At 44.2% G+C, this 19,771-nt stretch overlaps 1 protein-coding gene across 1 annotated transcript in view; it reads left to right on the forward strand.

Moving 5' to 3' along the window:
- Window positions 1-1,157: 1,157 nt before the first annotated feature.
- Window positions 1,158-19,771, forward strand: part of plxna2 (plexin A2) — a 147,705-nt gene continuing 129,091 nt past the window's right edge. The window contains exons 1-2 of the mRNA XM_076097667.1: window positions 1,158-2,372; window positions 7,482-7,664. Of these exons, the coding sequence (XP_075953782.1) occupies window positions 1,173-2,372; window positions 7,482-7,664 (1,383 nt within the window). The 5' untranslated portion in view covers window positions 1,158-1,172. The remainder of the gene's footprint in view (window positions 2,373-7,481; window positions 7,665-19,771) is intronic.

Raw genomic sequence — 19,771 nt, forward strand, 5'->3', positions numbered from 1 at the left:
ATCTGATCATGGCAGCAGAAGATGAATAGCATCAAATGATAAAAAAACAACAACAACAACAGCAACGTTTTGAAGAATAATAATGAATAGGTTCAGATTCTGTAAAAGCCTTATAAAGAGCAGAGAGCAAGGGGAGGGATGTGTGGAAGTGGCTCCCAATTTGTTCTCACTTTGTTCCAGTAATAAGATCCAGGCCTTCCTTTCCAATGGACGAGATAATTAACTCCCGGGGACAGACAGCACAGAGCTCGGTCTCGTAGTTTATGGCAGAGAGATCTCTGCAGCACAGGCTGAGCATGGTTGCATAAATTGCACACTTTGCCTGATGTATGTTTTCACAGATGGATATGGAAAGGGAACAAATGCTGGGGGCGTTGGTTGATCGGTTGTAGTCAGCGTAAGAAACGTGAGGGAGGGGGTAGAAATTAATTGAAGACGAAACGAGCACAGGAGTTTCCGCTGTGTGCTTATGTTTGTGTTATTGTTTGAAAGTGTTATTGTTGTCATTTTTATCAAAACTTAATTCATGTTTTCTGGTATGGTCACAAATATTACTGTCATAATGTTTTTGGAGCTTAGAATCATTGTAACAACATGCAAAATGATTATTATTTCCAATTTACTTTAAGTCTGCTGAGTCATTGCCAAGTGTCCAAGGCTTTGTGTGAGTCTGATGCAGTTTTGTTCTTAGAAACCGCTTGCTCAGTGTGTGTCAGCGTGAGAGGTAGTATGAGTCAGGTCAGGCTCATTTCCGTTGGTGTAACCAGCCTCTCTTTCCTGCATTGTCCTGCCCCGTTCAGCAACTCCTTTGGAATGTGCACCATGGATGGTTTCCGCTCATTGTGTCTTTAAACCTCCACTTCTCTTCTCCGCAGCTCATCGCCTCACTGACGAAGAACTTTGACCTTTTCAAACAGTGAAAGCTCTTTTATTATTAATAAGAGGCTTTTCCATTTCGTCAGACGTGTTTCCTTTTGTAGGATGTGTAAGGCATAATGTCATATCTAAAATCGTTTTATTTCTTGTTTTCTTTTCCAGAAACATGTGAAGACCCTTGCAGAGATTTGACCTGCAAGTTAGCCTTCAACAACAGAAAGGCGAAGGTCCCTTCCATTCTTCGCCTCGTTCGTTCTCTCTGCTTCCTTTGCCGTTTCCTTGCAGGCCCATCAAACATGGCGGGCCGGCGGGCTACACGCAGGACTTTATCGCCTGACCCTAAAGTAGGAGCTATGGCTACTCTGCTAGGCTTTTGGCTCTTAGCGGTCCCTGCCTTGTGCAGTGGGCAGACATTCACTAGTTTCCACCCCGAACGCCGGGACTGGGCGTTCAACCACCTGACGGTTCACCAGACCACGGGGGCATTGTATATCGGAGCAGTCAACCGTGTGTACAAGCTCTCAGGCAACCTGACCCTCCTCGTTTCCCATGATACAGGCCCAGAGGATGACAACAAGGCCTGCTACCCCCCTCTGATTGTCCAGCCCTGTTCTGAGCCCCTTGTCTCGACCAACAATGTCAACAAGCTTCTCCTCATTGATTATTCCCAAAATCGGTTGCTGGCCTGTGGCAGCCTCTACCAGGGTGTCTGCAAACTCCTCAGATTGGATGACCTCTTTATCTTAGTGGAGCCCTCCCACAAGAAGGAGCACTACCTCTCCAGTGTCAACCAGACTGGGACTATGTACGGGGTCATTGTGCCTTCACAGGGCCAGGATGGCACACTATTTATTGGCACAGCAGTAGACGGAAAACAGGACTACTTTCCCACCATCTCCAGTCGAAAGCTGCCCCGTGATCCAGAGTCTTCTGCGATGCTAGACTATGAATTGCACACTGACTTTGTGTCCTCCCTCATCAAGATACCATCAGACACACTGGCACTGGTCTCCCACTTTGACATCTATTATGTTTACGGCTTTGCCAGTGGCAGCTTTGTTTACTTCCTGACTGTGCAGCCCGAGACGCCAGAGAACAGCATGTCATCAAGCGGATCCACCAATGACCTCTTCTACACTTCTCGCATTGTCCGCCTCTGCAAAGACGATCGCAAGTTTCACTCCTATGTCTCTCTGCCTATTGGCTGTGTGAAGAACGGCGTTGAGTACCGGCTGCTGCAGGCCGCCTACCTCGGCAAGCCAGGCCGCATTCTCGCTGTCTCGCTCAACATCAGCGCCCAAGATGACGTGCTCTTCACCATCTTCTCCAAGGGCCAGAAGCAGTTCCATCGCCCACCGGATGACTCGGCGCTCTGCGTCTTCACCATCCGAGACATCAACGCACGTATCAAGGAGCGCCTGCAGTCCTGCTACCAGGGAGAAGGAAACCTGGAGCTCAACTGGCTGCTTGGGAAGGATGTGCAGTGCACCAAAGCGGTGAGTTACATGTTCATACATGCACACATATACAGATGTACTCTACACACAGAATGCACCTCTTACATATTCACAATATGGAAATGATAATGACTGAAATATGCGTCTTCCATGTGGTGACAATAGGGACATTTCTATTATAGTACACATTATCAACGCTCCAAGGCTGCTCTTAGAGGGAAATGTAAATTCTTATTTACATAGGTCATTTTCAGTTCATTCATTTTTGGCAGGGTGGCTTAAAGAGACATGCGCTAAAATAGAGCGTTTCAAACAGAGGGCGAATACATATTATATATATTCAGACAGACAAAAAAAAACCTGTATTTTCTGAACATTAAAGCATATACATGTTCTAGTAGAGACCGAAACTACAAGCATGAACCTGAAAATGAAGGTCAAGCTTTAAGGTGAAGCAGAATCTGATAAGCAGTAGAGGATAATACATGCAATTGTCCAACAACATCTGCATCTTGTTTCCTTCCTTAAAATAAGATGGTGAACATTTAGGGAATGCCCGACACTTCTCAATGAGTCTAGAGAGCACAGCGTTCAAAGTTTTGAGGGCGTATGCTGTTGTGAAAATAAACACAGCAATCATGAGGAAATGCTATTGACTGCCTTGCACAGCATACCCTCTGTTATCAAATGATTCTCACACTACATGTAATTATGCCAAATTGTTTTGCAGCTCCGATATCAGAGAACATGCACTTTCAAGTATATTTCAATGAGAGATATTCATGAACGAGGGCCGATTTAGTTTTCTTGACAACCATCAAAGTGATAATCTCCTCGAGCACAATACAAATAAACACACTTCCACCCGGGGGGTGGGGGGGGGGGGATCACACACCAGCCTATTTCTTCGGAAACCCCCAATTATCTTGTACTACATGTATCTGCTGCATGTTGTCAAGCAGAATTACGTTTCTTGATTTTCCTTCATTCCCAGGAGGATACAGTCCTCTGTGCTTTCATTCTGTAATTGCTATTAGGAATTTAAGATGATTCAGACTTAATGACGACTGTAGCTCAGTGTAAGTAAGTAAGTGTAACTAGTCCGTTACTGTGTGTGGATGTGTTTGGGGAGGGGGGCTTTAGCGTAGGTCTTAATGTATTTTTAAGGTTTAATGATGTCCCTAACCTCACTATGATGAGAGCCACTGATCAGCTTCCTTTGATGCTTATCCCCCCAGGTCACTCAATTGACCACTCTTATTAAAATCAGTACATTCCCTATTAGCACAATGTCAGAGGTGATTGTAAAGAGGAGGGGGACATTATCTCGAACAGGAGCTGTTGAGTTTTATTAGCTCGACTGAGAAGGCCGTAGAAGAGGTGGGAAGACGGCGAGTAGGAGGAAGAAGGAGAGATGGTGTATAGTGATGACAATGCTGAGGTTGGGAGGCTTTCTATCTGTGGGAGCTCAAATTTGAACCTTTTTTCAGTTTCCCAGAAGAGTCCCTGATCATCTTAGTGTGCTCTAAAGGGTGCCAGCCGTTACCTTGAAAACAGAGAAATAGATCAGGAGTGTTGGTGATTTGACTAGTACATTGATGTTATAGTGACGGCACACGTAGTGGGACCGAAAAGTGCGCAGCTCGACGGGAAGAGAGCCGGCGCAGCTCCGGAGACAGGTGGCTGGCTAATTGGCTCGATAGCTTTTCCTTCTCCAGCATGGTGGGGAGTGAGACAGTTAGTCCCATTGCTGCTGCTGGCCACCAGCCCGCTGTTCAGCTCATTGTGTAGCATTGTAACCAGTGTAGCAATAAAGCGTCACAGAATTAGCAAGCTAAATCCACCATACTTTAATGCTACACTGGTTACCGAAACGAGCCGAACAAAGTCACTCATCTGGCCGATAGAAATGTGCTTCCCTACACTGTAACAAGAGTGTGCGGATTAAGCTGTAAGCATTAACTCCACTGCTAGTTTGAGTCGTTACTGCAAAACCTCACCTCAGTGAGGCCGTATGTCGGTTTAGTTTATATTGTAGCTAGCCTGGTCATAATGGCAACTGCTCACATTAAAATGGCCGCCATGCTTACCATCCTGCGACATTCATTTGAATGGAATTGTCTCTATACTTCTGTTCTTTTCCTATGCCTGCAAGGCTGCACCTCCCACTCCATTATTTAGGCACGCACTGCCAATAGCTTTCTGCACTCCTTTCACACTATACACCACAAGCTTTGCGAGAGGAAGATCTGAAAGGCAGTCTTTAAGACCATGTCCTCTTGCTCAATGAGCAGCCAATAAATCCATAGTATAATATGGATAATGTAGATAGATGTCAATTGATGAGGAACTCTTGAAGCCTATGCAAATTATATTTAACAACCGGATATGTCAGCCATGCAAACATGTTTAGTCTGCTTTCTGTTAAAAGCCCCCAACTCACTGTGGCTGCTTTAAAGTGCATGTTTCACATCTTGTATTTCTTAAATAATCATGTTCCCGATGCTCACTGTGCGGTATTTTTAGAGCGCCTGTGTCTCGGGCGCATCAAACTATGAGGTGAATCAAGGTTAGACCAACTCGAGAGATTTTATTTATTGTTTTTGTTAGTTTGTTCTATACCTCGCTTGGTTTCTGACACACATGCCGTCCCGGTGCCTTTCCTCTGGTCCATTGCTTACAGCAGGTATAGCCAGTGAGCTGAAAGCAGAGAACCTTAATTACATCCCCAGCTCTCATTCCCGTCTTGCGGACATTTCACTGTGTGCACGCTTACATGCAGGCCGAGGCTGGGGCTGGGAATGGAACTGAGGCTGAGCCAGGGGATTCAGACATAGCAGCCAATCAAAGATTTATCACTCAGCCGTCCAGCCTTCTGCCATCTGGAGGCTCACACCATCTCTGTAGTCACTCCCAAGGAGGACAGCTATGATAGGATTCTTTCAGTATCAAGCTGTGTGTGTGTGTGTGTGTGTGTGTGTGTGTGTGTGTGTGTGTGTGTCTCTTTGACTAACACTATCATCCTGTCCTGCTTTTGCTCATGCCCCACCAACGTATTAACCTCTCATGAGAGCAAAGGGGAGGGAACCTCTGAGAGCAGATATCCCGTCACATGTAATTCATCCTTCATTCAGATTCCACCAAATGAAACGCCTTGTGTCATTGTTTACAAGATTATGCAGTCAAATGTTGAAGCAGACCAAACTGTTTTCTCAGCATAGATTAAATATTATACTGTATTGCGAGTTGTTCGATAAGGATTAATCACACAGGGCTACAGTCTATTTTGGTCTCACCACAGCTCTGCTAAAGATAACCAACGTAATCTGTATGAAACAGTCTGAGACGTGGCAAATCTACATTTCTTCACTGCTTGTGAGATTTGTGATAAGGCAGAGGGAAACAGAAAAAGAATCAGCAGGAAGGTGTACAAGAAAACTCAACCACGTGCAATCCATGGGGATCAGGCTTGGCAGCCAAGTCTGCTAAGCGTACATCATCTAAACAATCTAGATATAATCAGAACCAAATGGTCTTGTTCCCAAAAGACCATATGTGGAATAGCTGCATGCATTTGAGGCGGCAGCTATTGATAAGCCGAAGTCTGGAACTCACAGCTGTTTCACAAGATAGATGCTTGCTTTCCCATCTGATTCTTTCTGTGTCCATGTCTAATCGGTATATGTTTAAAACAAGCTTTAAACAATTATATACAGCACATTTTACTTTAGAACTATAACAGAAAAAAAATTAGGTAAGCTTAGATTTTTTCTCCAATTTGAATACTGCAGTGGTGTACCCCCTAGCACTCTGTGCTATTTTGAGCAAAGGAAATACAAGGAAATGCCATACAGTTTGGGGGGGCGTGACAACAGACCGGAGGCGATTGTTCCCTGTCAGCATTATTGCCTTTGCTCCACTCATGAAAATCTGCGTAGTAGGTTTTACAGCCATGGTGTGTAGTGAGAGGCTGAGCTGCCTCCCATAGTGGGAAATGTCACTCAACATAGTCTGCTTATACCACTGTGACAGGGACGAAGACGAGATGGAGACATACAGTAGTGGCAGATAGAGAATTAATGAGTTGGGGTTGAAGGGAGGGATATATATATATATATATATATATATATATATATATATATATATATATACACAGTATATGTATATATTCTAAGGGAGAATGAGATGGAATTTGTGTGCAAGCTACTATAGGATGTATACATGGGAGGCGTGCTGGGCCTGAACCCGCCTGGCCATCTCCCTTTACTCCACATGGCACTTTGAGGGCACTGCCACTCAGACTTTCTCAGCTGACCTGATTCAACACCAGAACGACCGCTGTCTTGCTCCTCGTTCACCACCTCCTCATATCTTCAGGGTGGAGTCAAGTCGTTGCTCTACACAATTCGTGTAAGATATACAGTACAGTCACGCCCAGAACTTAATGAGACTTCATGGCAGTGATTCTCTTCTAATGAATGGGTAAATACAGTTTATTGCAGCCGCTTAGATGCCTATCTCATGGTTGCACAGTCATCACGTAGTGTGTTTGCCGGTGCGCATAGTTATCATGCAGCATGTGTTTTCCTGCAGAGGTGTGATGATAGGCCAGGGTAATGAGCCACGGTGAGAGCAAGGTGGAGTTCAGTCAGGCGGAGCTGAGGCATGTCTGCCAAGTGGAACAGAAAGGCAAGCGTTTGTCTGGCTGGGAGACTTAGCTGCACACCTCCACCTCGCTCTGACCTCCCTCCCGCTTTCTCTCATGCTCACCCCTCTCACCTTCCTCATTTCCGTCTCAGACACTCTCTGACACTGCTACTATTTTCACAACTTAGACCATCACTCTCTCTCTCTCTGTCTCACTCTGTCACCTTCATCTTTCCTCCTTACCGAGCTGTCTTCTTTTATAATGCTCTGCATCTCAGCCTATCCCCTCTCCTAATGTCTTCTTCTCCGAGTCTGCCTTTCCTCTGAGGTATTTTTGTCGCTCCCCCTCATACAGTACATTTCATGTCAAGGGTTTCTATGTGACACATTTGTCTCCTAGTCATGATCTCTTTTTTCTTCTAATGCTTCATATCTTCCAGTTTATCTCTTGTCCTTCATTCATATTTCTGTAACTTTTTTTTGTCTTATCTCTGTCTGCAGCCGGTGCCCATTGACGACTCTTTCTGTGGTCTGGACATCAACCAGCCGCTTGGTGGTTCTCAGCTGGTGACCGGTCACACTCTCTACACCGAGACTCGGGACCGAATGACTTCTGTCACCTCCTATGTCTACAATGGTTACTGTGTAGCCTTCGTGGGCACCAAGAGTGGACGCCTAAAGAAGGTAAGCACCAGCTCCTTTCCTTCTCTCACCCAGCAGTTAAAGGCCTGTTGTTCGGCACCTTTCATCACTGTGATACATAAAGACTCCGGCTGTCCAGTGGTCCATGGGGTACAGACACTGTGAAGTGGTCCTATTTCCGTGCAGATGGATCATGGTCAAAGGGAAACATATCTACTTAATGTTTAATGCTTGCTGTCAAAGTGTTGGAAAAGGAATAATGGCGATGGCTAGCTCACTGTAGTGGTCAGTTCCTTGTTAAGTGAGCTCCAGTGTCCCAGTGTTGAATAACCTGTACTGACCCATTTAATTTTAATAAGCACCTTTCTGCCTGCGGCTCACTGAGAGGCAAAAGAGAGTGCAGGTCCATGCATTAAACCTCCTAGTTTTGGTTAGAGAATACATATACACCACAGAGGGTAAAGGGCTGCTCGCCAGTTAATGATAGATTTCACGCACCAGTCACAGGAAACAAGGTATTAGAGGAGATTGCCCACTGACAGGATTGAATGGCGAGGGAAATGAGTGCTATGCTCTCGGTTTAGGATGATATGAAGAGTGAGATTTTTAATCCAAAATATCTAAATTTTGCTGATTCATTTGGAACAGCTGTTGCCGTTGCTCGGCACTGATGCTTCGACTGTTTGTCGAATGTTAAAATGTTGATGACGTGTTTTAGAATCCATTACGTGTTTTTGTGTGGCTGCATTGTGTCACCATTGTTGTTTGTCTTGCATACTGCTGGTGCTTTGTAGACTACGCCTATCATGATAATCGTATTATCGACAAATTATAAAACATGGACATGACCTATTCATAATTAAATCAATACACCAACCAGGCAGTGGTGGAGAGAAGATTCATTTCATGTAATCCCTTGCTTGAGCTTTTAAATAATTTAGCACCTTTTTTGACTTGGTTAAATTAAATGAGACAGAAAAGAGTGTTTTCCCCACTGTGTAGCCATTGCTTGCATATTGTTCTATCGCCCCCCTTCCTTCCATACTCTAGCTGTCACTTCCTTCCATACTATTATCTGCCCCCTGTTTGAGAATCCATGCAAACTAGCCTTGTGTACTCCTCAAAGGGGCATGACTGTAACCACACAAACATGGGGGGAGCAATTTATTTCAATATGACAACGGCACCTAGCATTCCAGTGGCCAGAGCAGAAAAACCTTGTGGAGACTGGATCCACAAGACAACACAATAAGGTATACCACGTGTACTAGCAGAACTTCCTAGTAGTACTCTGCTGCAAAAGATGCCATGGACACTAGCTCTCAACATGTTGTATTTTGAAGGAAACACAAAACGTAGGCGGCTGGTGACAATTCAAATATAATGGAATGCAATGAAGGCTCTCAGGCATTCCGCTTAGACCTTTTGGTCTGAGCCCCCGATGGGTTGCATCGGAAAACAATATTTTTTTATTTATTATTTATCAATCCAGCATTATCGTATTACATTTTTATTATAATATTTAGAATTCTGAGAATTTGACTAGTTGAGTATTCTGTGAAACCCCTAACAAGCTCATGATTTAACAAGCTCTGACTGTCCACCGAATGGGCATGAAAAAGAGAGTGACCACAATTAGCCTGCCCACAGTGTAAGTTTCCTCTGTCGCGTGGAAAAAGAAAATATTACTTTTTTAATAGGGAATGAATAATAATTAACGCTGCATGATAGCAGTGCAAGAAAGTGGACTGCTCTGCCCACTGTCATTGTTAGGTGCGTGGATCTGTTTCAGCGTGTCTGAAATATGCATGTGTTTACATTAAGAGTGTTATCCATTCACTCCCTCAGGTGCCACAGGGAGGCCAGAGGGATAGGGTGACCCGATGAGGTGACCCCTGGCTGCAGCTCCTCTGCAGAAGGCTGATAAGCTCCTACAGAGTTGCGTTAGATGTGTAGACTGGGTAGGAGGCTGCAGGCTTCCTTCAGATCTGAGCATGACACAGCTATAGGGTGACAAGATTGGATGCTTTGCTGGTGATACAGTTCTATACCGTTACCTCTTTCATGCAACCGAGACAGACAGACAGACAGACAGATCGGGAGAGGGAGGGTGTGTGAGGATGCATGGTTAGGGGGTGTGAGTGTGTGCCATGATGAGGAAAAAATAGGAAAAAGAGTAGCAGGAAGAGGCAGAGATAGGAGAAGGAGGAAGGTACTGGGGGAGGGAGGAAGAGACTGTTGAAATGTGAATTTAGTGCCGCCAAAGAAACCAGGGCTGCAACGCTGCCTGTAATTGGATTGGCTCCCTTCCCAAAGAATTCCCCCCCCCCCCCCTCTCCTGCCCTCCAACTCCCACTTCCCCATTCAATCCCGCTCCTCCCCCCCACCCTCTCCTTCTCCCTGCAGACCGGCTCCTGTGTATGCTGCTGTTTCCTGAGCTTAGCTGGAGCATGGCAAAGCAGGAGGGATAGTGTTGGCGGATATACCGCTGCCTGTGGACGGCTTTTGCAGGGGATTGATTTAGGAAGAGGGGTTAAGAGGATGGAGGTGCATATATATTGGAAACAATAACACCTCAGTTGTGAGCCTCATCCAGTATATTAGCACTCACATTCTGTGATCATGTGTACAGGGTGTGAAGTGCTTACATTTCACTGCGTGATGTAGATTCAAACAAACAAATCTTTATTTTCTGAAGGTTGGAGTACTTTCATTCCCGACCAAGAGTGAAACCGAGTACTATCATACAACAGTAAAGCTCTGTCGTCTGAGTGTCATCAGGATTTCAAAAACTGGTTGTGAACTTCTGGGTGGCACCCTGGAGGCGATGATTGATTGTGGAGGGCAGTAGATGTTCACCTCAGCAGAAAGCTGCTAGGGGGAAATCAATATTCCAGGCCTTTGTGCACGTTTTCTTGCAAAAGAGAAACCAGTTCCAATCAGGACCAAAACTAGACCTTTAATCCACTGTAAGCTAACACCAGAAGCTGTTCCTGCAACGCATTCTCAATCCCAACTCGTCAAAGGCCGCTACTTGGTCAGTGATCCTCAGCCTATGATACCGACGCATCGAGGTACTCTTTAGCGTTTGTATGAGACGCACCGGACTCACAACTAACACTAATATAAACCTATCTGCATCATTATTAGACACTTAGAGCAAAATAAGTAGTAAAAATGAGAAAGTCTGTATAGGTCGGGCAGGAATGGAGGTTGGTTGTTCAATCGAACTGTGGAGAACTGTGTACAGAACACAGGACTTTCACAGAGGACACCACTGTTCATGTCCTGTGTGAAAACAAGTCAATGTTGACTTATTTCACCACAGTTTCCTTATATAGCTCATGTGCTTAAGTAAAGCCAGTTACATAATAAACTGACTTATTTCATGGAACAAAAATACTTATTTTCCTAAGCTTAACCTAGTACTTTTATTGCCTAAACCAAACCAAGTAGTTGTTGCCTAAGTAAGCCTAAAACCTAGAACACGTACGTTTATTTTTAAATAAACGTATGAGGATAGTGTATATTTCCTGTGAACACAAAAGTCTATTTTGAAAAGACAATATACATGTAAAGAGCAAAAACTGACCATCTCTGATAAGTCCATTGACGCTAGAGGGACACCTAGAGCCTCATAGTTTGAACCAATGGGCCACTGACCAAACGTTGGTATTTGAGTGAGAATGCATTGGTTCTAGTTTGTAGTCCTGTCCATGAGTTAATGTCCTATTTAAATTCTAGATCTAGGTTTACATTGACGCTCACCAGGCTCCATCATCTCCATTATAACTCCTATGTACCCAAAGACCAAAAGACTGCTACAGGGCTCTGCAAGTCAGATTATAGAGATAGGCGATCTGCTCTGCATTTTCTTCTGAATACACATTACCCAATACTTGCATCATCTAAATTGGAATTGGCCGTGTGTGGTTCACTCTGTGCTGAAGCACAGATCTATCCCACTTGGGGACTGCGATTGGTGGGAAGCAACAACGGCATTAAGGAGGAGAGGAGCTGCGGGGAGCACTGCCTTTGATATAGATGGAGATGGAGGGCACGGCTGCACATGTAAAATTGGATATTGAAAGACATCCCAGCATCAGATGAATGGGGGAGGTTAAAGCAAGCTCGTCTGAGGCACATTCAGGATTCCCCTGTTAATCCGACGCAATTTGCAGACAGTGAAATTGAACGTCCTCCATCCCAGTTCTCTCAGACAGAGCAGCAGGAGTTAAAAGCTGTTGAACCTGAGACAGCAGGGCTATATTCCCAGATGGCCTCCTCTCCTGCGTTCTACATTTAGTTATATTCATTAAAGGTTCTCTATTCAATATTCAGAGCATTCATTTCACAACTATTTGTTAAAGAAATAGAGGAGAGACCTGAGCAGAGAATGACGCACGTGTTGTTATCTGCTTCTCTGTGTTTTGTTTACATAGCCTTTAGTGCATGTGAGCGTGCCCCGCTGGCTAGCTCATGACAGCTTCTCTGCACTGCACTCATACGGTGTTTACAGCTGATATCATCGTCACGGAAGCGTATCGCTCACCCTCCAATTCTTCCCCATGCTAATGCTCTGAGCTCTGTCAGCGCTGTTTTCAGCAACGTTTTTTGTACTGTTAGCGCTGTTAGCTGTGAGCCGCCGGCTCAGCCGTCACCATGTTCAGAGACTGTTGAGAGGCAATAGATGTGCTCTGAATTTAGCTTTTTAAAATTATAATATTTGAACACAACATGAAAATATATGCATTTTAAAAAGTAACCATTCTGTCAGCAGTTTTAGGGTAGCATTTCCTCAGGACATGCCTTGTTGTCTTTATTCAAACACCCCAACGTATCGTTGTGGAAGTGATTGTTGAATTGAATTCAGCAGTTGATTAGTGCTTGTATCAGCAGTAAACCATGCATGAAAAAAATGTCTTCCGGTTCTGTGTCCTTCAACCATGATGTGCTGCTTTCGGCCTAATTAATTATTCTCATCATGCCCTGATGGGTAATCAGGAATTGGTTTGGATGATGCCTCTGGCAGCTGAAGGGGGCAACTTGAAAGGGTGGTTCAGGTGTTTAGGTGGACAAGTCCTGTTGAACTGGTTAACGTAGCAGACGGTGCATGTCTGACTCACCTGGCTCCCACACTGGCCCGAATAGCAGGAAGGATGTGTGCGTTGTGCAGACAGTGTGTGTCGCTGAGGGTAACAGCTGATCATAGGGCATAAAGTGTCGGGAACTTGAAAGGCTCGTAAATGCAGGCAGCTGCTCCTACAGGGCCCTAGTGGACAAGTGGTAACCTCCCCCCCCCCCCCCCAACTCCTCTCTCACCATGTTGTGCTGTGTTCACCCCCAATCAGCCTTAGAGAGTTCGTCCTTGGATTCGTGGCCCTCAGAGGAAATGTGATCAGAGAGTTTTGCCAGTCTGTTGCTTGTCGACCCAGAGGCTGCTCACCTGCTTCACTTGTCCGGGCCCTGCTTTGGTCGGGCCTGGCATAGCCTGGCCTAGATTTTTATTTGGAAGCGAGGGATCAGCTCAGCAGATTTTTGTCACTCTGCTCTCCAAGCCTTGGGCTCCCTATTTGCTGTAGCCTACCTGGATTGTCAACCTGGTAAATGGAGGAGGGAATTGGGATAGAGGAGAAGCGGGAAGAGAAAAGAAGAGGTGCACAGGTGGGAAAAGCACAGAGATGGAGAGACAAAATGATTGACATATGTGTAGACAGACCAGAAAGAGAAAGGCTCTAACTAGCATTAAGGATGACGTAGCAACAACTGATTTGGAAGCCTATTATGATGTACAAAGTATGATATGAACACAAACCCTGTTCATTTCACTTTAATAACTACTTTCAGTTGTTGTTTCCAGTTGGTCATTAGTGCTTTCACGTGGGATTGCAAATAGGCAAGCACAAAGAATGAATCATTTTAATAGCTTTATTAAACATATCTTTTGTCACTGCATGGCTTGCATTAACCTCGAGCCAACATGAAAAGAAATACAATTACAAATGAAAAGCGTCATCAAAATTGCCACAAGGTAGAATATGTTTCCAATCATCATACTCACAAATTGTTATTTCTTACTGAATGCCTACTATAATAGACATTGCATTACCTTGTTTCAGATTGAACGGGGAGGTTCAATTAATCCCACACAGAGCACATAATTGCATCCCTTTGTTAAACCTTTGTTTTGTTTGAAATTCAATGAAAACCACCTTTCTTAATACACCTGTTTATGAAGCATGCAACTAACATTTCGAACTGAGCAAAATGACAAATTGACAAGTTGCATGGAGACATAAGGAGCATTTTAGCTGGAATGACAGCTGCTAATATGTAACTATTAACAGCCACCTTCAGAACTCTCCCTGCTAGATTGCCTGCAACCGTTTTAATGATGTTGAACTAAACAGTGAACAATACAGCCCCATTTCGCCCACTGGCAACAGCTGGGAGCCAAGCATAGCCTGCAGTTGTTTTGCTACTAAAATAACATTTATCCTCCCAACACAACTTGCAGCACTTTCTCAAAGAGGCTGAATCATATGTCCTACAGTAAAATCAGCACTATTTAGGACCTCAGGGTGTCTTCTGGATGCCAGCTCACAGAGAGACTGTCAACCATCCTTCTAGCCTCTACAGCAAAACAGGATGACCAATAAATATCGTCTTACATGAAGGCCTTCTTTGTGCTTTGTGGGGAATGCCCTCTGACACGAATGGTGTCTGAATCAAGCAGCAACCTCTTTAAGTGTCAAAAACCGCAGATCCTCATATGGCCACATGAGGCTGGCTCCAATCCCTATAGACTCCCATGTTCAAATGTCCAACTTTACAGCAGCCTGGTATTAGCAAAGATTTTTGTCTCTATTGCTAATTTTCAGAACTTTGCTGAACATCAATGAGGAAGTTCAGTAGAGATTGATAAGTCTTCCTATTTATCCGTTAAAGCAATTTTTACAATAAATGTTACGATTAATTTACATCAATGCAATTCACATGTGTCTGTGGCATTCTAAAGGCCTGTACACACACGGGGGCGTGACCGGGCTGAAATACTAGCCTGAGAATATTTTGCATTAACACTATTCATACCTGCAGCGATGCAAATTTGGCAGCTTCTGGCAGTGTGTCTGAGATAAACGGATATATAGCCTAGGCAACCGTAAGCTATTCTATTGAGTTTCCTTTAAGCAAAATGCTCTGAGTAGATTGAGTTCCCTCTGGTAAACAGTAACGCAGTATACTGTATATGTCTAATGCTTTTATCGTGAAAGGTAAGAATGAAAGGAGTCGATCTGGTATACGCTGCCTTTGTCAAGGTTGAAAGGAGTAATAAAGTTTGCTGTCTTAGTTCAGAATAAAGAGCCTCTGTGTTGTGTATGCTTTGAATGCTTTGGAGAACGTGATTGGTTGATGCCTTTTATTTGCGGTGCAAAAGCTCAGAAAAATCTATAATATATTGCCGATAAATTGATGTGCGCAATTAATCGCAAGACAAAAACATCCCCAGTGTGAAGAGGCCTTAAGACTGGAAGAATGACTGTTTTGTGCTTATTTGAGTCAGTATGTTCGCGTGTGTTTGTGGTTGCCATAGGTGTTTAATTGCCATAACCATCTATAGTCTAGCTAATGACTAGCCTGTTCATTGAGTTGGTAGGATGTCTGTGTGACCTTTCAGAACCTGGCCTCCACTTGACCCCCTCCTGCTCAGTTCTTAACCCTGTGCCAGATAAAGAGGCGGCCGGCGGCCACCCCGGGCTGCAGCGGCAGCAGCAGGCTGTGTCTTTAGAGTACAAGCTCTCTGTCTTCAAGCCCTGGTCCAGGCTTCTCTAAACACTTCACCGTTAAAAGGCTAAGGGAAGACTGAGAGCCCCTGCCGCTCTATTCATCCAAGCCTTATATCTGCATCACCTTCTTAGTCTCTCTCTCCCTGTCTCATTCCCTCTTTCTTGTCATAGCAGTGAGTTAAATGTAGCCTGGTCAGTCAACTGGCTGTCCCCTCTCATTTTCTTTCTCTTTTCTTATTCCCTTCGTATTCCTCTCTTCCTTCCTGTCCCTTTCTCTGTTTCAGTCCCTCACTCTTTCTCTCAGTCTTTTTCTCCTTCTCTCTCTCGTGCTCAGACTATTACAATGACACAGCCTAGCCTGCAGTGATCTCATTAATCACATTCAAACAGCTCTCTGTTGCTTTCTCGCCTTCTATCTGTGTCCCTCTCCGTTCTCTGTCTCTAATTGCTTGCTCTTTTCTCTGCCAGTGTCTCCAAGGAAGCTTTTTTCAATATCCAACAACAGGAGACCTATACTCGCGCAGTACATACATTTTACTACCGATTGATTTTATTCACGTCGGCTTAATTTAGCCACTTTACTTCAGCCGGTATGCAGCATCATGCATCCATGCCAGCATAGTCAAATCCCCAAAGAAACAAAGACAGAATCACATATGTGCATAAATATGTTGAGCGCTACTTATTCATTAATGCATTACCCCGATCCCAGTTTTATTTTCCTGAGCAGAGAAGAGAACTTGATTTTATTTATTCGATTTTTTAATTGGCATTCACTTCCCTTTTTTTAGGCAACAATTTACCCTGAGTGCTTCCCATAATTGGACTTAACTTCATGAGTGAGATTAATCAACCCACTATTGTTGGAGCCACTTTTTAACTCGAGACCATGTGTAGAATGAGCATTGCTGTAATCAAGTTTTTCAACATATTCTCTTGTTGATCGGGCTATGAATTTAGTTAATGGCAGCATTATTTACCTAGCCCATGAACATTTTCTCATGTTTAGAAGTACTTGGGGGCCTAAAAGGGAAAATAAGATGTCGATCTTGGCTCTGCTGTCACTCTCGCATACAGAGCCTGGGAGTCATACTAATAAGCCTGTGGCGGTGGATTGTGTGTTGTTTTTTTTACCAATGCTGGGAGCAGCAGCGTCATTAGGATAGAGAAGCCACATCAAACGCCGCCGACTACCCAGATCCATGTCTTGCTGGTTAGGCAGAAAGATTAAACAAGTGAAAATAAGGCTGGATATTCCCAAATGTTTCTCTTAGTCTCCATACTTATGAATATGGTATTTCTAGCCCACGCATCCGGGCAATCGAATATTTTATGTGCAATTGAAACACAAGGAAAATGTGTCCAAGACATTATGCAAGGGCTCCGTGTTGGGAGGCAGGGCCTCTCAGCCTATCAAAATTCCTGTTTAGTCTGCAGCCAATGTTGGCACTACAGGGAGAACATTTGAAATTCATAGAAATTCTTATCAGTTGTTGCGTTCGCTGTTATTGATCTGTTACTGTGGAAGCAGCATGGTATCGGTGTCGGCCGTGTTATTTTTTTTCTTGCCCGAGGTGTACGTCTGAGAGCTCCAATGACTTCCAAAAAGTTCTACCAATCAAAGAGAAAAGGTCTCTCTCTGTCAAATGAACTTTAAATACTCACTGCTTGACTTTTGTCCTCTGAGTTGCCAGCTGGCACGGATTATGAGTTTTTTTTTTCTTCTTCAATTTCCCCGTTGACCTTGCTGAAGCACACGGAGAGAAAAGGGGACAGACAGAGAAAGAGTAAACATCTTTAGGACAGAAAAAAACAAACAGAAATAGATTAGCAAGCAACGTTTGTCAAAGTGGATGGCTGGCTCAGTGCCAAGCTTTATTGATTTGCTTTACAAAGCACTTGAATAGGCCAGAGAACTCTGATTAGCCAATTCATTACTGCTGGCTCTTAGAGTGGTCCAAAATTAGATAAAAGGGGGGGGATAGGAAGGACAAGCTATTACTTTGTAAACTTGCACGGAACCTCTAACAGTGGTTCACAACAGAGGGAATCTTTTTGAAGTTCTTGATGAATTTTTCCTACTTTACATGCGTTGTAATGATCAACCTCATTAGAGGCAGTTACGAATAGAAGAAAAGAGGAAAAGACAGCGTTGTTTATGTTTTTGATAGCGTGCATAATGGTTCTAGATTACTCAAGCTACTAAAACAGCCTTCCTCTCATCTGCTCTGCAAATGTGTTTCCATTTCAAGTGTCTCTTCAAGTTGTACTGCGCCAATAGATCTCAGAAATGGGAATTGTTTTTGTCTTTGATGATATACTAAACTGTTGTCTGTGCGAAGGCAAACTGAGTGTGACAGCGACTAATGTTTCTGTCTGATAGTGAGACAGCTTTACTGCTCCTCGGTCTCCTACTTCATACAAGACAGCAGCAGTTATCAGGGCCCCGAGAGTTAAGCTCGTCTGGGTGACAGCATTGTTTAATGCATTTCTGTGATCGCACGGTGTTTACATGAAGCTTTTATGGGCTCAACACAAATCACTTCTTTGATATGTGCTTTTTGACATCGAACAGTCATCTGGTTTATCTTGTACTACGCATGTTATGACAATAAGAATTAGAAATTGCAGTATCACACGCCATGTTCCTTCTTAGTGCGACGTTAAATAACACATCCCAACCTGGATGTTGAAATCTCTGACAGAGAGTGAGGGATCAGAGCAAGCAGGCCTTTATCATTTTCACAGATTTTCCTCTCGTTCCACTTTCTTTCTGCATTTGTTCCGCGCAACACTCCATCTCCTCATTTCCCTCTCACTCTCTTCATCTCTCGCGCTCTTACCGCAGGGCTGTCAAGTAACTCCAGCTAGCCATCAGCCTAATGAACAGTGATACAGTGCTAATAGCATGTGATAATATTTCAAGCCACTGGTAATCTCCAGGCTCACTCAGCCATTACCTGCTCTTCACTTTTGCACCTTTTAATACACACACACACATGGGGCATCTCTTTCTCTTGACAGCTTCATGTCAGGTCTTGGCCTCATGCTGTCATGAAACAGAGCTGTCAGTCTAGACTCCCTCTTAATAGTCCAGCCGTCCAGGTTACAGTCTTAATGGGATTGGACAGTTCCTTCTGCAGAGCTTGTAACACAGTATACAGTGTGTTGTGTTTACTGGCGACGACATCCACTCAAACCTCATGGTCACTTTTTCCTTTAAATGGTATTTTAACGGTATATCTGACCACTAGACTGTATATAAATTGTATATGTGGCCACCATGACATCAGCTATTGGTTCGTGGACTACCGTTTTGAAGCCTTGGGTTTGGCATTTCGGCCACCGCCATCTTGGCGTTTTTTTTGGAACAAGAAGCTGCCATTTTTAAATGAGAGGGTGGAGCAGCGGAACAGCGAGGCCTGGCAGGACCTGATACCGTTAGCACGGGGCATCCGTTATTCCCACTAACTGTGTTATTAATTGGGATGCTAAATTTGGCTAGTGAAAAAAGGCTTGTATGTAATATACTTAAATTAACAGCGTTTTTTAGTAAAACCGAAGGCTTAACAATGCCATCACCGTAGCAGCGACTTGTCAATCACAGCCCAAAAGCATACCCTGCTTTATCGTCTACTTTACTCTAAACGGGACCATCATTTACTACCATGTAACACTGCAAACTGATAGATAGAGGAAGACGGAGTATTAGAGGCCACAGACACCAGATATGTGTTAAATGGAGATAGAGAAAAGGGAACGAAATATAGTCCATGTGATGTATCAGAATATGTGGGTGGATAGGTTGCCTGACAGACTCTGTGTAATAGGAAATAGTGCAAGTTGCACTAACTAAGGGAGAAGGGTAAAATAGCAAGGACATGTGTGCGATTGTGAAAAGCACCTGCACCACCAGAAAGCCAATGCCAGGCCACGGAGGGGCATCAGCGAGGTCATGGTATCAAAGAGCAGAGCCGGAGCCAGAGGCCTCTTTGAGCCACAGGTCAGCTCAGCCACCGCTGTTATTCATTAAACCCTAATAGTTAGCGGTTGGGAAAACATTATCTGGGCCTCCGGTAACTTGACTAAAGGTAAGGGGTCAGGGCCAAAGCCAGCAGGGAGACATCCCCATGCTCAGTGACATGGGCACGCTGTGTCAGATTGGATTAGCAGTCAACACAGAGGTGATGATTTGATGGAATCACAACACAGCGGCGAACCATCATCAACATTCCTCCTGTTTACTCCGCTTACAGGGGCAGTTAAACATTTCTGTGGGGAATACCGTGTTACCGTCAGTCATAGTTAAGTGTTTTGGTGTATTTGGCAGCCACAGTTTGGTGCCGCTTGAAGCAGCTGTTG

Source organism: Anarhichas minor, unplaced genomic scaffold (genome assembly GCF_050575085.1).
Source record: "Anarhichas minor isolate MPS153535 unplaced genomic scaffold, ASM5057508v1 ptg000003l, whole genome shotgun sequence".
Classification (NCBI taxonomy): Eukaryota; Metazoa; Chordata; class Actinopteri; order Perciformes; family Anarhichadidae; genus Anarhichas; species Anarhichas minor.